The sequence below is a fragment of the Bubalus bubalis genome, chromosome 7 (assembly GCF_019923935.1).
Source record: "Bubalus bubalis isolate 160015118507 breed Murrah chromosome 7, NDDB_SH_1, whole genome shotgun sequence".
Lineage (NCBI taxonomy): Eukaryota > Metazoa > Chordata > Mammalia > Artiodactyla > Bovidae > Bubalus > Bubalus bubalis.
The window spans coordinates 46,017,216-46,039,584 of record NC_059163.1 but is presented as its reverse complement, the minus strand read 5'-3'; the positions used below and the strand labels follow the sequence as shown (position 1 = coordinate 46,039,584).

Genomic DNA, 22,369 nt, shown 5'->3' with positions numbered 1-22,369 from the left:
ATTGGTGTTTTTCTTTCTGGCTTACTTCACTCTGTATAATAGGCTCCAGTTTCATCCACCTCATTAGAACTGATTCAAATGTATTCTTTTTAATGGCTGAATAATACTCCATTGTGTATATGTACCACAGCTTTCTTATCCATTCATCTGCTGATGGACATCTAGGTTGCTTCCATGTCCTGGCTATTATAAACAGTGCTGCGATGAACATTGGGGTACACGTGTCTCTTTCCCTTCTGGTTTCCTCAGTGTGTATGCCCAAACACTCTCTGACATACATCACAGCAGGATCCTCTATGACCCACCTCCCAGAATATTGGAAATAAAAGCAAAAATAAACAAATGGGACCTAATTAACCTTAAAAGCTTCTGCACATCAAAGGAAACTATTAGCAAGGTGAAAAGACAGCCTTCAGAATGGGAGAAGATAATAGCAAATGAAGCAACTGACAAACAACTAATCTCGAGAATATACAAGCAACTCCTACAGCTCAACTCCAGAAAAATAAATGACCCAATCAAAAAATGGGCCAAAGAACTAAATAGACATTTCTCCAAAGAAGACATACAGATGGCTAACAAACACATGAAAAGATGCTCAACATCACTCATTATCAGAGAAATGCAAATCAAAACCACTATGAGGTACCATTTCACACCAGTCAGAATGGCTGCGATCCAAAAGTCTACAAGTAATAAATGCTGGAGAGGGTGTGGAGAAAAGGGAACGCTCTTACACTGTTGGTGGGAATGCAAACTAGTACAGCCACTATGGAGAACAGTGTGGAGATTCCTTAAAAAACTGGAAATAGACCTGCCTTATGATCCAGCAGATGGTTATTGTAGCCATGAAATTAAAAGACACGTGCCCCTTGGAAGAAAAGCTATGATCAACCTAGACAGCATATTAAAAAGCGGAGACATTACTTTCCCAACAAAGGTCCATCTAGTCAAAGCTATGGTTTTTCCAGTAGTCATGTATGAATGTGAGAGTTGGACAGTAGAGAATTGATGCTTTTGAACTGTGGTGTTGGAGAAGACTCTTGAGAGTCCCTTGGACTGCAAGGAGATCCAACCAGTCAATCCTAAAAGAAATTAGTCCTGAATATTCATTGGAAGGACTGATGCTGAAGCTGAAACTCCAAAGCTGAAACTTTGGTCACCTGATGTGAAGAACTGATCCATTGGAAAAGACCCTGATGCTGGGAAAGACTGAAGGCAGGAGGAGAAGGGGATGGCAGAGGATGAGATTGTTGGATGGCATCACTAACTTGATGGACATGAGTTTGAGCAAGTTAATGGGGGTTGGTGATGGACAGGGAAGCCTGGCCTGCTGCAGTCTATGGGGTCACAAAGAATTAGACACGACTGAGCGACTAAACTAACAGAGGATTTCTCTGATCGTCCAGTGGTTAAAACTGAGCCTTCCAATGCAGAGAGTGCAGGTTCAAGCCCTGGTTGGGGAACTAAGATCCCACATGCCTCAGGGCCAAAAAACCAAAACAGAAAACAGAAATAATATTGTAACAAATTCAATAAAGACTTTAAAAATGGTACCCATAAAAAACATTAACAAATCTTAAAAAAAAAAATACATGTGGGAGATTGGAAGATACAGAGGAGAAGAAAAGGTGGAGGCAGAAATGGGAGTGATGTTGTCACAAACTAAGGAAGCCAGAGAATGCCAACAGCCACCATGAGCTGGACAGGGGAGGGAAGGACACCCCTCCAAAACTTCTAGAGGGAGCACAGCCCTGACAACACGTTGATTTCAGACATCTGGTCTCCAGACCCCTGAGAGGATACATTTCTGTTGTGGTAAACCACCTAGTTTGTGATCATGTATAAGGGCAGCCATGGGCTTCCCAGGTGGTGCTGATGGTAAAGCACCTGCCTGCCAATGCAGGAGACACAGGAGACGTGGGTTTGATCCCTGGGGAGGGAAGATCCCTTGGAGGAGAGCATGGCAACTCATCCAGTATTCTTGTCTGGAGAATCCCACAGGCAGAGGAGTCTGGCGGGCTACAATCTATAGTGTTGCAAAAAGTCAGACACGACTGAAGTGACTTAGCACGCTCGCAGGCGCACAACGGCAGCTGAGGAAGCTAATACAGGGAGTAAAAGTATGGAAGGGACAAAATGGACTTAATAGAATCAGTGTCAAAGCCCAGAGTCTAGGAAATCCCTATCTTCCACACTCCACACACCAAGCAAGCGAGAGCCATACACACCAAGTGTGTGTATCACCATGTCTAGAAGCTTTCTCAGCCATCTTTCTCCTTACTATTTGGAGGGGCTCACACATTGATAGCAGTCAGTAAATAACTTGCTGATGTCCAGTATGAATAATGCCTGTTTGTTTAACCCACAGAGTTTGCTCAGCCTGCAACTGATCCATCCTGCTGGCGGACCTGTAATGATGTAACAAAGGTCAGGAGGCAAAGCATCTACTCCTGGAGAAGGTGAACCCACACAAAACCAGCTCCAGACTGTCTATGGAGCAAGACAGTAGGAAGCATTCTACCAAAAACAGCTGTGCTGCTGTTAGCTCCAGCAGGGCTACCTGGTGCCACCAGTCTCTGGGCCTTTGAGGTTTCTGCAGAATAGTTAGGTGGCTTCTTCACTTTCCCCACTGCTGGTTGGGAATCAAAATTTTCAAGGCTGAGAAGTCAGTTTCCTGCTGACAACTGCTTGCCAGCCCCGAAATTTTATTGATCTCGTCTCCACTGCTATTCTCTTTGTTCTAAAGCCTTTTAAAAAGTATCTTTAAAATTCCTTTATCATCATTCTAGAAGGATGAAGGAGGGAGGGATGGAGAGAAGGAAGCAATGAGAGAAGGAGGAAGGGAGAGAGGCTAAAGTTAACATGTACGGTTAATTTGCCATCTTTAACTAGAATGATGCAAATTTTTCATCTGAAGATTTGTGCCTTGGTTCAGTTCTGGAAAATTCTTAGCTATTATCTCTTCAAATCTTGCTTCTCTGCTGAGTTGTTTTTTCTCTTCCTACAGTAACAAGTCATCATAAACATAGCAGCTTAAGACAACACAAATTTATTATCTCATCGTTCTGTAGGTCAGAAGTCCAAGTGGGCTCTGCTGTCAAAATCAAGGTGTCAGCAGTCTGAGTTTTTACCTGGAGGTAAGAAAATAGAGGAAGAAATCTGCTTCCTCGCCATTCCAGTTGTTGGCAGGCACTCAGTTCCCTGTTCCTGGGGCTGAGGTTCACGAGTCCCTGCGGGCTGTAAGCCTCCTTCAGCTCCCCTAGGATCCCTGCACTCATCACATGCACCCACCATCTTCAGACCCCCAACATCTGTCAAGTCCTGCTCACACTTGTTTGCTTTTAAGGGTTTCTGCAAATACATTGGGCCCACCTGAAAAATTCAGGACAATCTGCCTATTTTTAGGCCTTTAACAACCTTAATTACATCTGTAAAGTGCCTCTTGCCAAGTAATATAACATATTCACAGGTGCCAGAAATTTGGGTGTGGATATCTTTGGTGGGGAGGTCTGCCTGCCATAACTGCTATTCCCTCTAGTGCCTCTTTTGAGTCTCTCGAGCTAGTGTTTGTATTTCTTAATTGTGTTCTAAATATATTTGTCTGCAAAGAAATGGGTTCTAGGTAAATTCTCTGGTTCTTTTAACTATAATCTACATTTCATTCCACTTAGTAATGTGAAGTTTTTGATGACTATAATTTTAATTTCCAGATTTTCTGACTGGTTCCCTCTCATATGCATCTGTTCTTGTTTCATTTAACAATTCTTGTTCTTTCTAATGGCAGTTACTTCTTCCATCTATCTAGACCAGTGATTCTTAACCAGGAGTGGTTTTGCCTCCCAAGGGACAGTCGGCAATATCTGGAGAGATTTTTGGTTGTCACAACTTGGTGGATGGTACTGGCATCTAGTGGATAGAAGCCAGGAATGCTGCTCGACATTCTACAACACACAGGACAGGCCCTCTGAAGCAAAGAATTATTCAGCCCAAAATGTCCAAAATGCCAACGTTGAAAAACTTTGATCCAGATCACCTTACATATATGCATTTTAAAAGCTTCATCAGCCTCTTTCATCTAGAGAGAATTCATGGGTTTTTAAAATTTTATTTATTTATTGTTGGCTGTGCTGGATCTTTGTTGCTGTGCAGACTTTTCTCTAGTTGTGGCGAGTGAGGGCTACTCTCTAGTTGCTGTTGGGGCTTCTCACCGAGGTCCTTCTCCTACTGGGGAGCACGGTCTTGAGGACGCACGGGCTCGAGGATGCACGGGCTTCAACAGCTGGGGCACATGGGCTCAGTAGCTGCATCTCCCAGGCTCTAGAGGACAGGCTCAGCAGTTGTCGCACATGGGCTTAGTTGCTCTGAGCTATGTGGAATCTTCCTGGATCAGGGATTAAACCATGTCTCCTGCACTGGCAAGCAGATTCTTTACCACTGAGCTACTAGGGAAACCCAAGAATTCATGTTTTGATGTTTTATTTTGTTGGCTTTGTTAGCATCAGATTTCTTGATTGTTTTTGGTTTGCAAGCTCATTTTCAGTGAAAGGTTCTTTTTCTCTGGGGCTTCCCTGGTAGCTCAGCTGGTACCTGAAATGCAGGAGACCCCCTTTGGATTCCTCGGTCAGGAAGTTCCCCCAGAGAAGGGATAGGCTACCTACTCCAGTATTCATGGGCTTCCCTGGTGGCTCAGATGGTAAAGAGTCTGCCTGCAATTCGGGAGACCTGGGTCCAATCTGGCTCTACCTCCTGATTATTAATTTTCAGGGTAGGCTACCAGGATTGACCCCCAGTTCAGGACTCCTGTCCCCTGGTGATTTGGGGAGAGCCCAGAACAAGCTCAGTTTCTACTCTCTTCTGCTTCCCTAGCCCTGATGCTCCCCTGAAGCCAAGGACCTGGGTGGTGAGCAGCAACAACTTTGGGTGTGCACCAGGGACCCTGACCCCAGGCCTTGCAACAGTGAACTTGCTCTGGTCTTCCACGTTACCTGGAGCAAAACTGGCCTATAACTTCAGTATCCTACTTACCTTTTAAAATTTCTTTGACTTTGGTTCTTACATTTTCTAACTGCTATGCATTTGGGACAAAGAGTTATCTGGGCTGGATGGCCACTGCATAGTCATTTTGCTGTGATTTTAAAAAGATATTTGTTGTTCAGGAAAAAAAATGTATTTAAATGTACGTCTTCAAGACCACAAAAGCCATCTACAGAGCCTAACTCACTTCCTCTTAGAAATTCCACAAAACTTTTTTTAAAGCACACTGGAAGGCAGACAAGACACAACAGAAACGGTTAAAACAATACATGAATGGGTACAAAGTATTCACAACCCACAAAGCAGTTAGGTAATCGGCAAAAACAATACATTTTCAGAATGAAAGTCCTACTTGCTAGAGCAGTAATCAGAAAAGAGGAAATGAGCTCGTCTCTGATCATCTACAAGGTTTCACGCGAGAAACAGAATTCTACACTTTGACCATGTGTTTTCTGTTTATGAACAAGCTCTCTAAAACGAGTTGATTTGAATTTAAGTCCATTCACAAATGTTTATTGTGGTTAGTGCTAGAGAAACATAGCTGAGTAAAATAATGTCTGACTCCAGGAATTCACAATTGGGGACGGCAGGGAGAGACATACAAACAAATAATTACGTTTTTTGAAGGGATGAGTTATAACTCACGGGATCAAAACATCATGATGTTATATTATCATAGCGGGTTGAGTATATTATGAGGGTCTACACATCTGGGCATGGATGTGGGAGCAACAGTTAATTGTGTTGGGTGGCTGACAGGGAAAGTTGCAATTGTGCCTGTCGTTGGAGTTTAGGTGAAGGCATCCCTCTAACAGGTGAAGGCTAATCTGCGGCAGGGACCAGAACTGGGCAGTATTTTAACCCCGCGCCGAGAAGGTCTCCCAAGGCACGCGATCGACTTGCTGCTGCTGCTGCTGCTAAGTCGCTTCAGTCGTGTCCGACTCTGTGCGACCTCATAGACGGCAGCCCACCAGGCTCCCCCGTCCCTGGGATTCTCCAGGCAAGAACACTGGAGTGGGTTGCCATTTCCTTCTCCAATGCATGAAAGTGAAAAGTCAAAGTGAAGTCGCTCAGTCGTGTCCGACTCTCCGCGACCCCATGGACTGCAGCCTACCAGGCTCCTCCGTCCATGGAATTTTCCAGGCAAGAGTACTGGAGTGGGGTGCCATTGCCTTCTCCGTGCGATCGACTTGGAGGAGTCCTATCGCCGGCACCCGCTGAGGTTAGGGGTTCGCCGGCCGCCAGGGGGCGCCGCGGCCTCGCGCCGTGAGGGCCGTTGCGTTTCCGGGCACCGGGGCCCAGCGCCGCCATCCCGGTCGGGCGCGTTCCCGCTGCGCGCGGCGAAACGTCGGCCGCTCCCGTTACCGAGGCAACCGCGGCACCTCCTCCGCGCCGGCCCTGATCGTCTCTCCGCGCCATTTTCAAACTGTCCTAGCAACGGAGCTGGTGTCTGGGCGGAAGGAGCCAGCGAGGGAGGCGAGGCGCGAGGGGAGATGCGACCGCAGGCGGAGGGAGCGGCGGCCTGGGCTGCGGGTGAGCGCGGTGCGACGCGGCGCGGGGCGGGCGGGCTGGGCAGGCTGGGCAGGGCGGCGCCTCCGCCTCCCGGGCGGTCCCCGCGCGCCGGGCCCGGGCGCTGGCGGGAGGGAGGCCGCGCGGCCTCGGGAGGAAGTGGGCCCCGGGTGGGGCGCGGAGCCCGTGTCGCCCCGCTGCGGACACCTAATTCCCTTCAACAACCGACAGCGGAACTGCGGTCCGGAGGTCGGCCTGGGGTTGCCCGGGCTCCTGGTTCCTCCGACCCCGCTCGCCAAGGGTCTGTGCGGTTCTAGCAGATCCTCTTCCTACAGACTGATGGTTGATTTAAAAGTTAAAATACCCTTTCGTATAAGAATCATACAGGCTCTTTGTAAAACAAAAGTGCCCCAAAGCCTAGGACGAGTCATTTATTAACCTTTGTCCAGCATGTTAGTAAACATCCCCTCTTCCACGCTACTGTTTTTAGTTCAGTCAGGGAGGGCTCGCGAAATAACCTAGTTAATGTTGGTTTGGGGTGTTGTGTTTTTCTAGCCCTTGTGCATAAGTATTATATACATAGGAGATTATATATACACACACACGCGCGAGCACAGGATACTTTTGTAAAAATAAGGTGCACTGGCTTTGAGACGTAACTCCCCAGAGTTAAGCAAGTGGGTAGTTCCAAACACGTATGCGTGGAGGACCTCCAAACCTTACCTTTTATGTTGTTCTGCTGGAAAACTTTCAGTATGGCCGCAGTGTTTGGATGATGTAGACGGGCGTGTTGTGTTGGTGATGAAGGACAGCAGCCCAATGCATGGGTGGGGAAAGCCTAATATATGTTTTTTTGTCCTTCCTGGGAGGATTTTTAATCTTTTTCATCTGTCGTATGTGTTGATGATTTTTTTTTTTTTAATATTTACTCATATTGTCTCTCAGAAAGATGTGAGGATGTATTCTTTTTGGGTAACCAAAGTTGGTACCAGACAAAAAAAAAGACAAGTTTGAATTGTGAGGCCCTGCTAGTTCTTGGTCTGACAGGTGCACTTCTGACTTCTTCAGGACTTTTTCTAGAACACCCTGCATCAGTCAGGTCCCTCTTGTGGAAGGAACCTAGAAAGAACCTAGTATAGTGTGGGGACGTCATTCAGAGAAAAGGCTAACAAGAATGTGGAGGAGGAGAGATTGGTAGGAAGGAGTTATCAAGGAGCAGTACTAACTTAGGAGTCATCTGGTAAGTTGAGGCGGCATAATACAGAAACCTGAGCGGTGGGTCAGGACTCAGGAGACCTGACTGCCCACCTACTTGGTGGCCTTGTGATTTGGAATAAGTTACTCTCTCTAGGCAGCCTTTCCTCATCTTTGAATGTGGAGGGTGTCCTTGACCCTTTCCCCCTCATAGTAGTTGTGAGGATCAAATTTTGCATATATTCATATCCATGCATGTTTTATATAAATTGTGAAGAGCAATACAGATGTAAAACGAAGTTCTTGTTTGATTTAGAAATATGAGTACTAGGACCACATTTACCTGACAAAGGTTAGAAAAGAGAGCATGTTTTTTTTAAAGAAGTGGTCTTTGGATAACTCCATTTTAGTGCAGATTAATAGATGATATATTCACAGATATTTAAAAAGACAAAGATAAAAAGATACCCAGAGATACTTACATGTTGGGGTCTTGCTTTTTTAATCTAAGTAAAATTTACATATGCTATTTGAAAAGCTTTGATAAATGTATACATTGGTGTGGTGTCTGTCCCCATTACCACAATATTTTCATTACCCAAGAAAGCCCCCTCATGCCCTTCCATTCAGGCTCCAACTACCCCCATCGCCCTAGGTGACAGCTGTTCTAATTTCTATGTACATAGTTTAATTTTGCCTGTTCTTGAACTTCATATAATCATGGCTTCTATTGCTCAGATAATATTTTTAAATTCATCCATGCTGTTGACATGTACCAGTTCTGTTTATTCTTGAGTGATACTACATTGTTTAAGTATAGTGTACTTATCCTTCTTCTGTATAGTTTTTTTTTTCCAGTTTGGAGCTATTATGAATAAAGATGCTTTAAATATTCTTGTAGAGTCTCTTTGTAGATGTTTGTTTTCATTTTCTTGAGTAAATACCTTGGAGTAGAATTACACAGTCATAGGCTAGAAGTGTGTTTAACTTTATAAGAAACTGCCACACTTTTTAATTTGTTTTTAATTGGAGGATAATTGCTTTACGGTGTTGTGTTGGCTTTTGCTGTACAACAACGTGAATCAGTTATGAGTACTTATATATCCTGTCCCTCTTGAGCCTCCCTCCCACAGACTTTTTCCACAATGATTTCACACTCCTGTAGCAATGTGAAAATTCCTGTTAACTCCAAGTCCTTGAAGACATTGTACCTTTAATTTTAGCCATTCTAGTATGGACAAAATTATATTTCATTGTGGTTTAGTTTGTATTTCTCTGATGTCTAGTGGTGTTAGGCACCTTTTCATATGATTATTCTCATTCAGATATCTTTTGCAAATCTTAGCCTTGCATTTCTTATTGGGTTGTCTTTATTAGTTGTAAGGGTTCTTTCTGTATTTTATATACAAATCCTTTGTTAGATATTATGAATATGTTTCTCCTAACTTTTTAAGTTTTTGTTTTGTCAAATAAAAGGATACATTTTGATGAGCAGACATTTTTAATTTGAAGAAATCCAATTTATCAAGTTTCTCTTTTATATTTAAAAGAAAAATTTAAAAGAGGCTTCTCTAAGTATTCTCTGCCTATCTCAGGCTTGGAAAAATATTCTTCTTTCTTTTTTCTAGCGGTTTTATTGTTTTAACTTCTGCATATTAAGTTTATGAGGGGATATTTATTTTAATGCAGCAACATGGATATCATTAGCATTGGATTTAAATCAATCTAAATATTCTAGAGGGCTGTCTGCCTGAAAAGAAACAAAAAATAATTGCTTCATATTAAAATAATCTTTTTTTAAAAATTAAATAATAATAATAACTGATAATAGAATGATGTTCACTCTTTTCTTATAGGATTTTAATTTTTGGAAGTGAATAAACCTAGTTTGGAACACAAGATGACTACAGCTGCAGAAAGAAAGTATCTTAATATTAGGAAAAGATTGGATCAGTTGGGATACCGCCAGACTCTGACAGTGGACTGTATACCTTTGGTAGAAAAACTTTTCAGGTAAAGATGAAAAGACTGGTGCAAACCTGTGTGACCCTGAATCCTATTTATCTAGTTTCTGATTGAGCTTCATGCTTTAGTACAGAAATAGGTAGACTTTTTAAAAGTCCTTAAATCATCTGAAGCTTCTCTCTTCTCCATGTTGCAGAACTCTAGGGTCCCCATTCACACGATACTATTTAGAGTAAATGTTTCTGAGAGTTTTGTCTGTAAGTAAAAGTACAATTTTTAATGTGATTTTCTGATCTAGTTAGTTCTGTAGCTGCTTTATTCACTGGTTTTTATTTTATTGAAATGCAGTTGACATGATATTATGTTAGTCACTGGTCTTTAATTGCTACGCATTTATAATGCTTCTCTAAGGTGGTTGATCATGACTTTAGCTGTTAACATGTTAATTTAACTGAAAGATTCTTTGTTATTTTTATTCTTTTCCACATAAATCCTATTACTGTGATTTGAGACTAACTAGAGCAGAGAAATGGTCTAGGAAGTTTTTCCAGTAGGACTATAAGTGATAATGATGAAAAGAAGCAAATGGATGAAAGATACTTTGTGGTCTCTAGTATGGCCTCCAGAATCCTTCATGATCTAGTTCTGGGTCAGCAATTCAAAATTATAGGGTGGAAGTATGTTTAACTTTCCAAGAAACTGACATGCATTTTCCCCAGTGATTTTACACTCCCTTCACCTTTCCTGTATGAACCACCTGAAGCTCCTGAACACATGTTCGCTCTCACCCTTGGTCTCTCCATATGCTGTTCTATCTGCCTGTAAAGTCTCTTTCTCCTCTTCTTCGTGCTTTGTCTTTATGCTCAGTTAGCTGTATGACCTGCAGCTCTCTGTCACATATGCTGCACGTTACCTTAGCTGTTGTTATTGTTGGAAATTTGTTTTACCTTCCCATTAGAATGCAGAGTCCAAGAAACTAGAGACTGACTGTTTCACTGCCATACCTAGGAGAGGCTGAACACATAGTCCGCACTAAAATATTTATTGAGTTTATCACATAGTACTGTAACTTTTGACAAATTATTAGTAGGATATAAGCTCCTTGTCAGTGGGTTCTTTACCATGCTCCCTGCCCAGTAAATGTTGATGTAGTGAATATTCTCTTCATCCGTGTTCTTAGAGGTAGGGAACTGATTCGTGTTTGTTGCGTCCCTGACACTTAGCGTGTAGCAGGCATTCAGTAAATGTTAAATGACCAAATAAGGTTCACAGATTCCACAGGATCAGGTGACTAATTAAACATGGGGGATGAGTGAGACCAGGTTGAAAGATGATTCTGCCTATGTATGTATGCTTTATTTCTTAATTATGCCAGGAAAGTTTTGAGACCTTCCTAGTACCTTAAAAGACCTCTAGTGTTTGTTTTTGTATGTCTTATTTTCGATTTGATCTCAGTATTAACATTTAAGTCTTTTTAGAAATCTGTTTTTAGTTATTAAAAGTTAATAGAATGTTTCCTTGTATTTGCATTTTCCATTCAATATTAGTGATCTAGTTCATACAACAGAAAGTCTTCGGAAATCAAAATTATCTGCTGTGAAAGCTGAAAAAGAGAGTGCCAATTTTGATTTTGTATTGGAACCTTATAAACTTGAAAATGCAAGATTGAGTAAGGAAAATAATGAATTATACCTGGAATTAATGAAACTGAGAGAACAATCAGGTCAACATATTAAAGGTAAATTTTTGTGACTTTTGAAATTTTTGCCCTTTTCATTTTATATGTGGGAAATCCTAGTCCACCTTTGAAACTATTGATTAGAAAATGTGATAGTCTTCCTACTGACAGTTCCTGAAATATAGGGTATGTTGAAGAGTTCCCAAAAGAAAAATAAATCTGCATTCCACAACTATATTCATCTTCACTGAATGTGGATTAAATTTTAGAATTAAAATTGCTGTAATGGTGGTGGTGTGCACTCAGTTGTGTTCAACTCTTTGTGAACCTGTGAATTGTAGCCCATCAGTTTCTCTGTACATGGAATTTTCCAGGCAAGAATACTGGAGTGGGTTACCTTTTACTTCACCAGGGGATCTTCCCAACCCAGGGATTGAACCCGCGTCTCTTGTGTCTCCTGCATTGGCAGGCAGACTCTTTACCAACTGTGGCACCTGGGAAGCCCAAAAGTTGCTGTAGAAAATATTAAATGCTGGTACTGAAGAAAAATGTTCTTATAACAACTTCTGTGTTTCTGAGAAAAAGCCGTATATCTTTTGTTCTGATTCTTTTATACCCTGTTTTTGATCTAGAAGATAGAATGATTTCAGAGGTACTAGGCAAAGGGTAAATTATGTGGCTAACTTATATAAAATCTTCTTGTATTTAGTAGAAAGCCCTGGCTAATACTTGGCATGAATTGATAATCCCTTAGCTTCCTATCCAATTTACTGGATCAAAAGCTCATATTAGGCTCACCACAGAAGAAAAATATAATTCCTTTTTGTGCTTAGTGACTTATTTGCAATTTTGTTAATGGTGGTAGAAAAGTTATAACGTTCTAACAAAGCATATAAGAATCAGGTAGAGCCTTTCAAATTATTGTGACTTTTTTTTGTTTTATGGACTGGAAGGACTTATTGATGTATAAAATACTCTTTAAATCTTTTTCATTTTAAGAGTTGAAAACCACATTGAAAAAGTGTGCACGTGAAACAGCTGATCTGAAATTTCTAAATAATCAATATGTTCATAAACTCAAACTTATGGAGAAAGAAAGCAAAGCTAAGAATGAGAAAATTCAACAGCTTCAAGAAAAGAATTTGCAAGCTGTAGTTCAAACTCCAGGTGAATCTGTTCCCTCTCAAAACAAATTATGTACATCTAATCTTTTATTTATTTATTTACATCTAATCTTTTAAAGATGTTAAAATTGTTGACTGAAATGGGACTTTCAGTATTCATGCTTTAGACTTTAGTATTTGAAAAGATGTGTTTGGATAGCCACAAAACCTTTAAAATTTATTTCTGAAGACCCAGCTTATATTCTATGCATATGCTGAGAAACTTACGTTAACAGTAAACTTCTTAGGTATAAGTCATCTAACCTCAGTGCCTAGGGTTTTATTTCCTCTATTATTAGTTTGAATTCTTTTTTCTATTATTATTATCATCATTATTAATTATAAAAATGCTTCATACTCTAAAGACTTTGAAAATGATATAGTTTATTTTACCCTTCTTAGCCTTATGCTCAGTAGCTCTCAAGGAATAAAACAGAAATGATGGGCCATATGCAGAGTTAGTGGTTGTCCAGGCTCAAAGCTGATGGAATAACCTCCAGATCATGGAGGTGTCTAAACCATGAGACTTAAGGTTATGGAAGCAAACGAGGTGAAGGCAGGTGCTGAATTATGAGACTTGGTAGAGACTGAGGGATTAAAGAACGTGGTGAGGACCAGTAGTAATTTGGTCAGAATGAAGATTGCCATCAGAAGAGAGTTGAAGACCTGGAAGCTGGCTCAGTTCTATCTGGTGACACAGTCCAGGCTTAATCATGTTACTATGTGCCTGTAGCTGAGTGAAGAGGAGACTCTGAGAATTAAAGAATTGCAAGCTGGGAGGCCAGGATCAGGCAGGAATCTGTGGGACTTGAAATGGCAGAAAATAAGCTGGGAGAGGGAGGAGCGTGAGCCAAAGACAGAAAAGCTGGGGAAATGTGGGAGAGGATCTCAGAAGTAACTAGAAGATTAAGAAAACCAAAAAAGGAGGATAATTAGATTTTCTGAGAAAAGAGTGGGCCTAAATCAAGAGTGATTTAGGAGGTGTAATCTCTAAAATTTAGTGATGGATAAATTTAGTAAACTTGGGATGTAGAGGAATTTCCAAATTTCTGTTTGAAGTGATTGAGTGGATGAATGAGGATATTAATAGTATTTCTTTCTTTCTTTTTTTTGGCTGCACCATGGGGCATGTGGGATGTTAGTTCCTTAACCAGGGATCAAACCTGCACCCCTAGTCTTAACCATGAGACCACCAAGGATGCCCTGGTACTATTTCTTAAGATAGGGAATATGGAAAACAGAACAGAAGTCCACCGTTTACAAAGGGTTTGTTGAGTATGTTATATCCATGGGACATTCACATTGAAACTCCTAGTATGCAGTGGAATATGTAGATCTGTCCTCAGAAATATGGTCCTAGATGGAGATTCACATTTGGAAATCATTGGAATATCCTGAGAACAGAAGCTTTGAATGTGGTAGGAGTTACTAGTGAGATTATATAGATTGGAAAGAGAGGAGAACCAAAGACAGACCCTAGGAAATTATCTTTTAAGGCACAGATGGAAGAAGAGGGTCTTTGAAAGAAACTGAGAAGGAGCAACCAAGGAGGAAAACCAGGAGATAAGGGAAGAAAGTGGTTTACCTTGTTCAGCTGTGTAACTACAAGCAGGCCATTTAAATACTTTTGACCTAGTTTCTTCATCCTCAAAACAAGAGGTTGCTGCTACTGCTAAGTCACATCCGTCGTGGTTGACTCTGTGCGACCCCATAGACGGCAGCCCACCAGGCTCCCCCGTCCCTGGGATTCTCCAGGCAAGAACACTGGAGTGGGTTGCCATTTCCTTCTCCAATACACGAGAGTGAAAAGTGAAAGTGAAGTCTCTCAGTCGTGTCCGACTCTCCGCAACCCCATGGACTGCAGCCCACCAAGCTCCTCCGTCCATGGAATTTTCCAGGCAAGAGTACTGGAGTGGGGTGCCATTGCCTTCTCCGAAACAAGAGGTTAGGAGTATAAAAAAACTTGTTAGGATTCTAAGGCAGACAGAGTTGTGGGTTGTGTTTGTTCTTTGTGAGGGTCAGTTAGTTTTTCAAGTACGTGTCTAATCTTGGCCAGGTACTGGAAAAGGTAAATTATCCTTGTGGTTTGGGCCAAGATGGGATATATCTAGCCATCAAAAGAAATTATACCTACTAGTTTTAAGGATAATTAAGAAAATTCCCCATTAATTCAGGATACATATTCTTCTCTATACTAATTTTGATTCTTGAAGTTTCAATTATCTGCTCCTTTGGCCTTGCTTTATAAACATGTTTATTTTAGTTAACATTGACTTCAGCTTCTCATTTGACAGTTTTCTGCCGGTGATGACGTCTTGAGCTCTGTTATGTACAACAAGGCACGCTCAGCTTTTAATCTTGCCAGAGTTTGGTCCCCATCTCATGAAGGAACAGATTAAATCTGGGCATATATACCAAGCATGCAGAAAATAAAGCTTGCTTTCTAACCATATCTTGTTGAGTTTTTCAGAAATGAGTTGTTTAGTTAAAGATCAGGTGGGTATTTATATATAAGGGAGAAAACATTTGACCTGGCTCTTATGTAATAAGAGCTAGAGACATACTTTATAACAAAAAGGCTAGCCTTCTAAAGTATTTAATTCTAAGACAGTGTTGTCAGTTTTTTGAAATACACATTTTTTTTTTTTTTAGGTGGCAAGAAAAGAAATATTGCTTTTAGGCGCCAGCGCATGCAGATTGATGAACCAGTCCCTCCCTCTGAAATCAGTTCATATCCGGTTCCTCAGCCAGATGACCCTTACATTGCAGACCTCCTGCACGTGGCTGATAACAGGTGCATTAAAGAATTCTCTGTTGGCTTTAGTTACATGATCTCTTGGTTAGCCCTAAGTTTCTTGGTAGTAGGGTTTTGTCTTCTTAACTAGCCTATCTCTGGTATGTAGCATAGAACTTTGCACAAGCATTCAGTAAACACTTTCTGAATATATTCTGAATATAGAAGGTTTTCACTTGTTTTGAAATTTGATTTCAAGTAAATCATATATCTGAGGTTTCTGTCTATATTTGCTTTAAAATTATTTAGTGCCACCTACAGCCTATTTCAGTAGAGTTGCTTTGACATTCAGCTTTATCACCCAGGTAAATCTTCTACAGCCTCTCTATTACTTCAGATTTTTCTCAAATGCTAGTAGCATGAGTAGACTTGTAACTGGCTTTGAAATTCTTGCTTCATGATTCTTGGCTCTGTATGTTGGTGTTTCCTTAACTTAGAGTCAGATGTAAATTCTATTTTAATTATAGCTTCAATAAACTCTTTGGAAAAGGCTATGTAAGTGTTCTTGGGATGTAAAGATGCAACTTTTGAGAAGTTTACGACCCGGTAAGAAGATGAGACAAGGGGAAATACACAGAATGCCATTAAGAACATCTTAAACGGTACAGAGGAGTAAAAGAGCACTGGTGACAGCCTCTCTGGTCACGGCTGCAGAAACAGTTTAAAGTACAGAATACCCCAGTGGAAATGGTTAGTGCAGCTAGCTTTTTACTTTGTAGATTATGTAGACAATATGAGAGAGTTTTCTACCTTATTATTAATCTCTATAGCAATTAAAAAAAAGACATTGGTTGGGGGACTAATTAGGGTCTTTAGCTCAGTTATACTCACACAATATTTTGTACCTGTATTTATACACTTACTTGACTTTACCCATGAAATATTTTGTGTTTTGTTTTTCTGGTACTTATAAACTAGGACTTAGACAATGTGTTAGTATCATTTACTGAGTTTTAGAGGGCTCTGTATGTATTCGATTCAATGGACATGAACTTGGGAAAATTGTGGGAGATGGTGAGAAACAGTGAGGCCTGGGATGCTGCAATCCATGGGGTCGCAAAGAGCTGGACATGACTTAGTGACTGAACAACAACATGTGTATCATTTTCTGTCTTTTTCTTTCCCTTAATGTTCTTCTTTTCTATGAAGCCATCATAGGTAGCATTAGTCTCTTGATTATCTTATTTGTTGGATTTGCACATGCACATTTAATTGTATTTAGAGTCATTCACGCATATATGAGTGTGGTTGCACACATACTGCTCTCCTACTCCTAGATTAGTGGGTAGTCTTGGTTCTAGTGATACTAATAGCAGGTACAAGCCGTGTTCAGCTGTACTCTATCTACCCTATGGAAAAGCTCTCTTAAAATTAAACCTGGCTTCAGGCTTTATTTTTCCAGTATGAAAGTGATTGCGACTTGTTTTGTTAATGCTTGGCAAAGTTTGATGTAGTACGGTACATTTAGGATTCATATAATTCAGATGATTTAGACAAATCTTGATTCCCTTGGAATTAACAAGTTCCAGGAAAGAGTAGTTTTTTTTTGCTGTAGTTACCTGGAAAATTGATATTTCTCAGTATTTTTCTTCTCTCTTAAGATTGTAAGATAGTTTGTTAGAAAATACAGGGTCATGTGGGGTCAAAAAACATTTAGTCCCTTATTTCACTTAATAGTATTGTGAGTTTTGGACTCAATGCTTAGTTCCCTGAACCTAAGAATTGGCAACAGTACCCAGAAGAATTTGTCCCAAGGATCAAGATGCAGTAGGAGACATAATGTATCTGAGTTTCAGATTATTTACCACTCAGTTTTGTATCTGTTCTTATAAAATTAAATCTCTAAGATGATGTACTCTGTGCTGTGGCCTGGGACCCCTTTGGCACAGCACCTCCTACCTCACTGAGAAACAGAAGTTGAGGGTTTTTAAAAGAAGGTATCTAATTTCACTTTTGTAACTTTGTATTTCTTAGCAAAAATATATTGACATTACTTATAAATATGTTTCAGAATTCAAGAACTTCAACAAGAAGTCTGCCAGTTACAAGAGAAGTTAGCAATGATGGAAAGTGAACTGAGAGATTATAACAAGCAGGTGGGATTTTTTATTTGCCTAGTTGGGATTGAGGTGAGTGTGCTGTGACTGTGAATAGAATTGGGTTATGTTTAATATTTCTGATACCTGAGTTTTTAATACAGCTTTTCTTTTTAGTAAATTCGTTAATAGAATTAATAGATGGAATGGCTTAGATGGCTTCAGAGCCTTCAGTCCATTCCCTGCATTATGCATTGAGGTGAATAGTAGTTGTTTTTTTTTTTTTTTTAAGGTGAATCATCTATCTCCCCAAATATTATAAACATATTAACTGTTTCCATCTCAAGAGGTATTTTATTGAAGTGTACTATGCTTTATAATAGTATTTTTAAAAACTTCTTTTACCCTTTCTGTAGATTTTATCATTTTGAATATGTCTTTGAAAGTTACTCTTCCAAGTTGCCATGCTTGTTGAATGTTTTCTCTATAAGCACTAGTACCCCATACGACAGTTTTCTAAAGAAGCAAGGGAATGAATAGATTCAGGGTTACATGAAAACTTTGAACAAGCTTTGTTCTTTTATACTTTCTTTTGGTATCTTGGCTAAATTCTGATTTGGGTAATTACAAGCTTGCTTTCTTAATATGCTTACTGAAGTTTAAATCAGGTAACACGTTTTCCATATTCTGCACATAACTACGTTTTTCTGAAGTGAAGAAATCTGCACATACCAATATAGATGTAACCTATGTATCGGTATAAGTGTTAAGTTTATGAAGTACTTTGAAGATCACTTGGATAAAATGGAGTTAAAAGGAATTGTAGTAATGTCATCCAAAAAACTTATTTTATGGAGAGATGTTGAACATATCAAATATGCATATGAGATGAATATTAATTGATATTTTTCAATTTATAGTCAGTCATTCTTTCATCACATTTTTTTCTAAGTACTTTATGAACACAGACTGACCAGTCTTTGTTGTCTCCATGAGGTGGCTGAGGTGTTTGAAGAAAATAGCCTGACCATTCTGATTGAAATCACCAATTTAATGTGGTTATCAATCCTGATTGAGTCTACTGGATTCTCTATCAGTTTTTTTTTTTTGTGGGAGTTTGTTCTGTTCTTCTCAGCATATATTCCAGATTTTACTGTTCTCTTCAAGCTCTTCCCATGGCCTGTAACACCCTCCTCAGGATATCATCTTCTTTTTCAGTTTCCTATCTCTGACTTTAAAATGAGCAGTATTCACAGGTTCTCCTTAAGACTTAATGGGTAAGATGGTATTCTTCCTGTTTAAGGTTTCATGCACTTGGCCCCATTCCCTGTCTTCTCCTTAGGATATTGCTTTAATCAGTTATTCTTTAACAAACTTATATGGCCATTTTAATGGCTATAAATTTTTTTAGTCTTCGTAACAGTACTGTGAGGAGATGCTTTTATCATCATCACTAATACCCCTTAAAAAATATTTTAATTACCTTTCCCCTCTTGCTAACTAAGGCCTTCTTCTCCCTCATGCATACTTCTCTAAAGGGTGTCTTACTCGTCTTTCTCTACTTCTTCATGTCCTGTTCACTTCTTAACCTTCTGTTGGCTTCTGCCCCCCACTATATAAGTTGATCTAGTTACTGTTGACATTAGTTGCTGCATCCAGAAGGATACTTTTAAGTCTTCATTTTCGTGACTCACTCTGCAGTATTTGACATTATTGATCATTCCTCTTTGAAAATCTTCTGTGGCTTCATTTTCTTTTGGTTTTCCTTTTTGCGTTTTTTTTTTTTTTTTAGCCTCTTATAATATCGTCTTTGCTCTTTTGTCTGCCTGCTCCCTAAAATATCACCGATCCCCAAGATTCTTTGACTTCTCCTCTCCATGTTTTCTCAGATAGTCTCATCTACTCTCTCAGTTTATTAGCTGAACGTTGATGACTCCCCAGTCTCTCAGGCTGACACTTTCTGCTGAGTTCCATTCTGATATGCCCAGCTTGACACTGGCATTTCCACTTGGATGAATGCTGTCTGTACACATATGCCTAGTGCTGAACTTTCCAGCTTCTGTTTCACATTTGTTTCTCCTCCTGTATTCTCAACTTTGATTGGAAGCTTCAGCATCCACCCAAGCCAGCATTCTGTAGTCTTGATATATCTCATTCTCTGCCTGTCACATACCACTCACTATGTTCTGTCAGTTCTTAAACTTAAATATTCTGTTCTGTCCTGTCCCACTGTTTCTTAGGCTCTAATCATCTCTCATACGTTCCTACAGTAGGTCTCCTTGCTTCTGGTCCTGTTCTTATCACATTCACCCTTTACTCCTGAGTAATATTTCTCCCTAGTGAAGTATACAGTGTTGATCATATGCTATGCTATGCTATGCTAAGTCACTTCAGTCGTGTCCGACTCTGTGTGACCCCATAGATGGCAGCCACCAGGCTCCCCCGTCCCTGGGATTCTCCAGGCAAGAACACTGGAGTGGGTTGCCATTTCCTTCTCCAATGCATGAAAGTGAAAAGTGAAAGCTCAGTCATGTCCGACTCTTAGTGACCCCATGGATTGCAGCCTACCAGGCTCCTCCATCCATGGGATTTTCCAGGCAAAAGTACTGGAATGGGGTGCCAGTTCCTGCCTAATTCTTTGGACTCATCTCCAACTATTAATTTCCCTTGCATGTTATAATTCAGTCATACCGAGTCATTTCTGTTCCCTTAAACATATCGTGTTGCCTAGTGCTTCTTTGTCACTGCCGGGAATATCCCTCCTTTCTTCTCTGCCTAGCATATTTTATAACTTTTTTGGACTTATTTATTCCCTTGACTACTTTGGTACTGTATACCTATTTCTATTATTGTATCATTGAACAACATATTAAAGCAATTATTGGTTTACTTTCTTGCTTTTCCTGTAAAGCTGTGTGTTTCTGAAAGTAAGGGATCATGTTTTATTCATCTTTGTATATTTAGAACTATGCTCAATAATTGCTTGTTAAATTGAATACTTGGTTTTTGTTTTCAATTTTTTTTTTTTGAAAAGAAAACCAAAGTTTGAAAGTGTGTGTGTGTTTTTCTAGATTCTTGGGTGGGAATTCATTGTTGGTAGTGATGTTTTTGATTGTATATCTGTTTTTTTCTACATAATAGATAGTAAAGCAAATTCATTCTGGCCTCATATCCTTTTTAATACTGAATTTCAGTAGCAAATCATTTCCTTTTTGTTTTATATTCATTTGTTTATCTCCCATTTATTTCACCAAGCACTGAAGTAGTTCAGACTCAGTTCCAGGACTTAGTTTCTTTTTGTATAAATATTGCCTAATCTTAGAGGAGAGAAAAAAAACCCCATAAAATTGGAAAGAATCTCTTCAGTAAAAATACTTATGGAACCTGTGTTGACAATCCTTAGGTTGAGATTTTCTGTGTAGATTTTTGCTCTGTATAAATGGATCTCATAATACCATTTATGTGTCAGTAACATATATGAGTGTTAATCTTTTGTATACATTGTGGGGCATAAGAAAAATGGAAGTATATTCAAATAAACATTTGTCCAGTATTAATTATTTCAGTTCAAAACCATATCTTTAAAAATGATAGCACAACTTTATGTTTTCAGATTGAACTTAGAGAACGAGAGATAGAACGACTGTCGATTGCATTGGATGGGGGTCGATCCTCTGATATCCTTTCTCTGGAGACTAGAAATAAAGCCAACGAAAAGCTTATTGCTCATTTAAATATTCAGGTAACGACTTTATGTATTTCACTGAGCATGTAAAGTTGTAAGTGTTTTTAATGGTCTTGGGTTTGTAAAGGTGAAAGAGTTGTTTACTTGGGTATTTATAGCAGAAAAGATTTCATAGAGTCAAAGTATCCAAAATTGGGTACAGCTGTTGAAAAATCCTGTTTTTATATTTAATGAGGTGCAGGAATTGATATACCACAGTGATACGTGTTTAAAAGAAGAGAATAAACTGAAGGTAAAAAGTAATCCTCAATTTGCTTTAAAAATTGTGTATATACATTCAGAGAGAGAAAACACTAGAAGAAACTATGCCAAAATACACTAATAAAGGTTTATCTTTGTGTGGTGACATAGTCTTCTCTATGATTTTCTCCATTTTTAAAATTTGTATTTCTTTTATAGTGTAAAAAATATTATTTAAAAAATAAATATAAAAATTAAACATAACAGTTTTTATTTAACTATGTAGTAGTTTGCCTTGCCATGCATTTGACCTAAGAGTGAAAGAGCAAGAGACTTCTGTGAAACATGACAAATGACCTTTAGAAATTTTTTTTTTAACTGAAGTATAGTTGAATTACAGTGAATGTTAGTTTCTGATATACAGCAAAGTGATTCAGTTATCCATATTATATATGTATTATTTTTCGTATTCTTTTCCATTATGTTTTTTTGTTTGTTTTTAACTGCACTGGGTCTTCTGTGCTGCACGTGGGCTTTGGTTTCGACGGTCGGGGCTACTCTCTAGTTGCAGCGCACAGGCTTCTTGTTGAGGTGGCTTCTCTTCTTGCCAAGCTTGAGCTCTAGAGCACACAGTCTTCAGCAGTTGCAGCGGGTGGGCTCAGTAGTTGCCTTTTTCAAGGTTAGTTGCCCCGTGGCCTGTGGGATCCTAGTTTCTGGATGAGGGGTTGAACTAGTGTCCCCTGCTTTGGCAAGTAGATTCTTAACTACTGGACCACTAGGAAAGTCCTTCCATTGTGTTTTATTACATGTTATTGAATATAGTTCCCTGTGCTATATGGTAGGACCTTGTTTATTTTATATACAATAGTCTGTATCTGCTAATCCCAAAGTCCTAATTTATCCCTCCCCAAGCCCCTCTCCCCTTTGGTACCCATAAGTTTGTTTTCTGTGTCTTCGAGTCTGTTTCTGTTTTGTAAATAAGTTCATTTGTATTTTTTTTATTCCACATATAAGTGACATTATATGGTGTTTGTCTTCTTTCTGACTTCATTTAGTATGATAATCTCT

General features: G+C 39.6%; 1 protein-coding gene across 5 annotated transcripts in view; it reads left to right on the top strand.

Annotated features, from left to right (window-relative positions):
• Nucleotides 1-6,432: 6,432 nt before the first annotated feature.
• The window catches only part of CEP135 (centrosomal protein 135), a 76,596-nt gene continuing 60,659 nt past the window's right edge, over nucleotides 6,433-22,369 (top strand). For 2 of the 5 annotated variants that reach the window (XM_025290032.2, XM_025290030.2), the window contains exons 1-7: nucleotides 6,433-6,570; nucleotides 9,597-9,753; nucleotides 11,253-11,443; nucleotides 12,383-12,550; nucleotides 15,199-15,340; nucleotides 17,352-17,469; nucleotides 20,990-21,118. In XM_025290032.2, the coding sequence (XP_025145817.1) occupies nucleotides 9,641-9,753; nucleotides 11,253-11,443; nucleotides 12,383-12,550; nucleotides 15,199-15,340; nucleotides 17,352-17,469; nucleotides 20,990-21,118 (861 nt within the window). In that variant the 5' untranslated portion in view covers nucleotides 6,433-6,570; nucleotides 9,597-9,640. Of the gene's footprint in view, nucleotides 6,571-9,596; nucleotides 9,754-11,252; nucleotides 11,444-12,382; nucleotides 12,551-15,198; nucleotides 15,341-15,874; nucleotides 16,031-17,351; nucleotides 17,470-20,989; nucleotides 21,119-22,369 lie in introns of those variants that run through there. The other 3 variants (XM_025290031.2, XM_044945868.1, XM_044945869.1) reach the window with 3 other exon arrangements.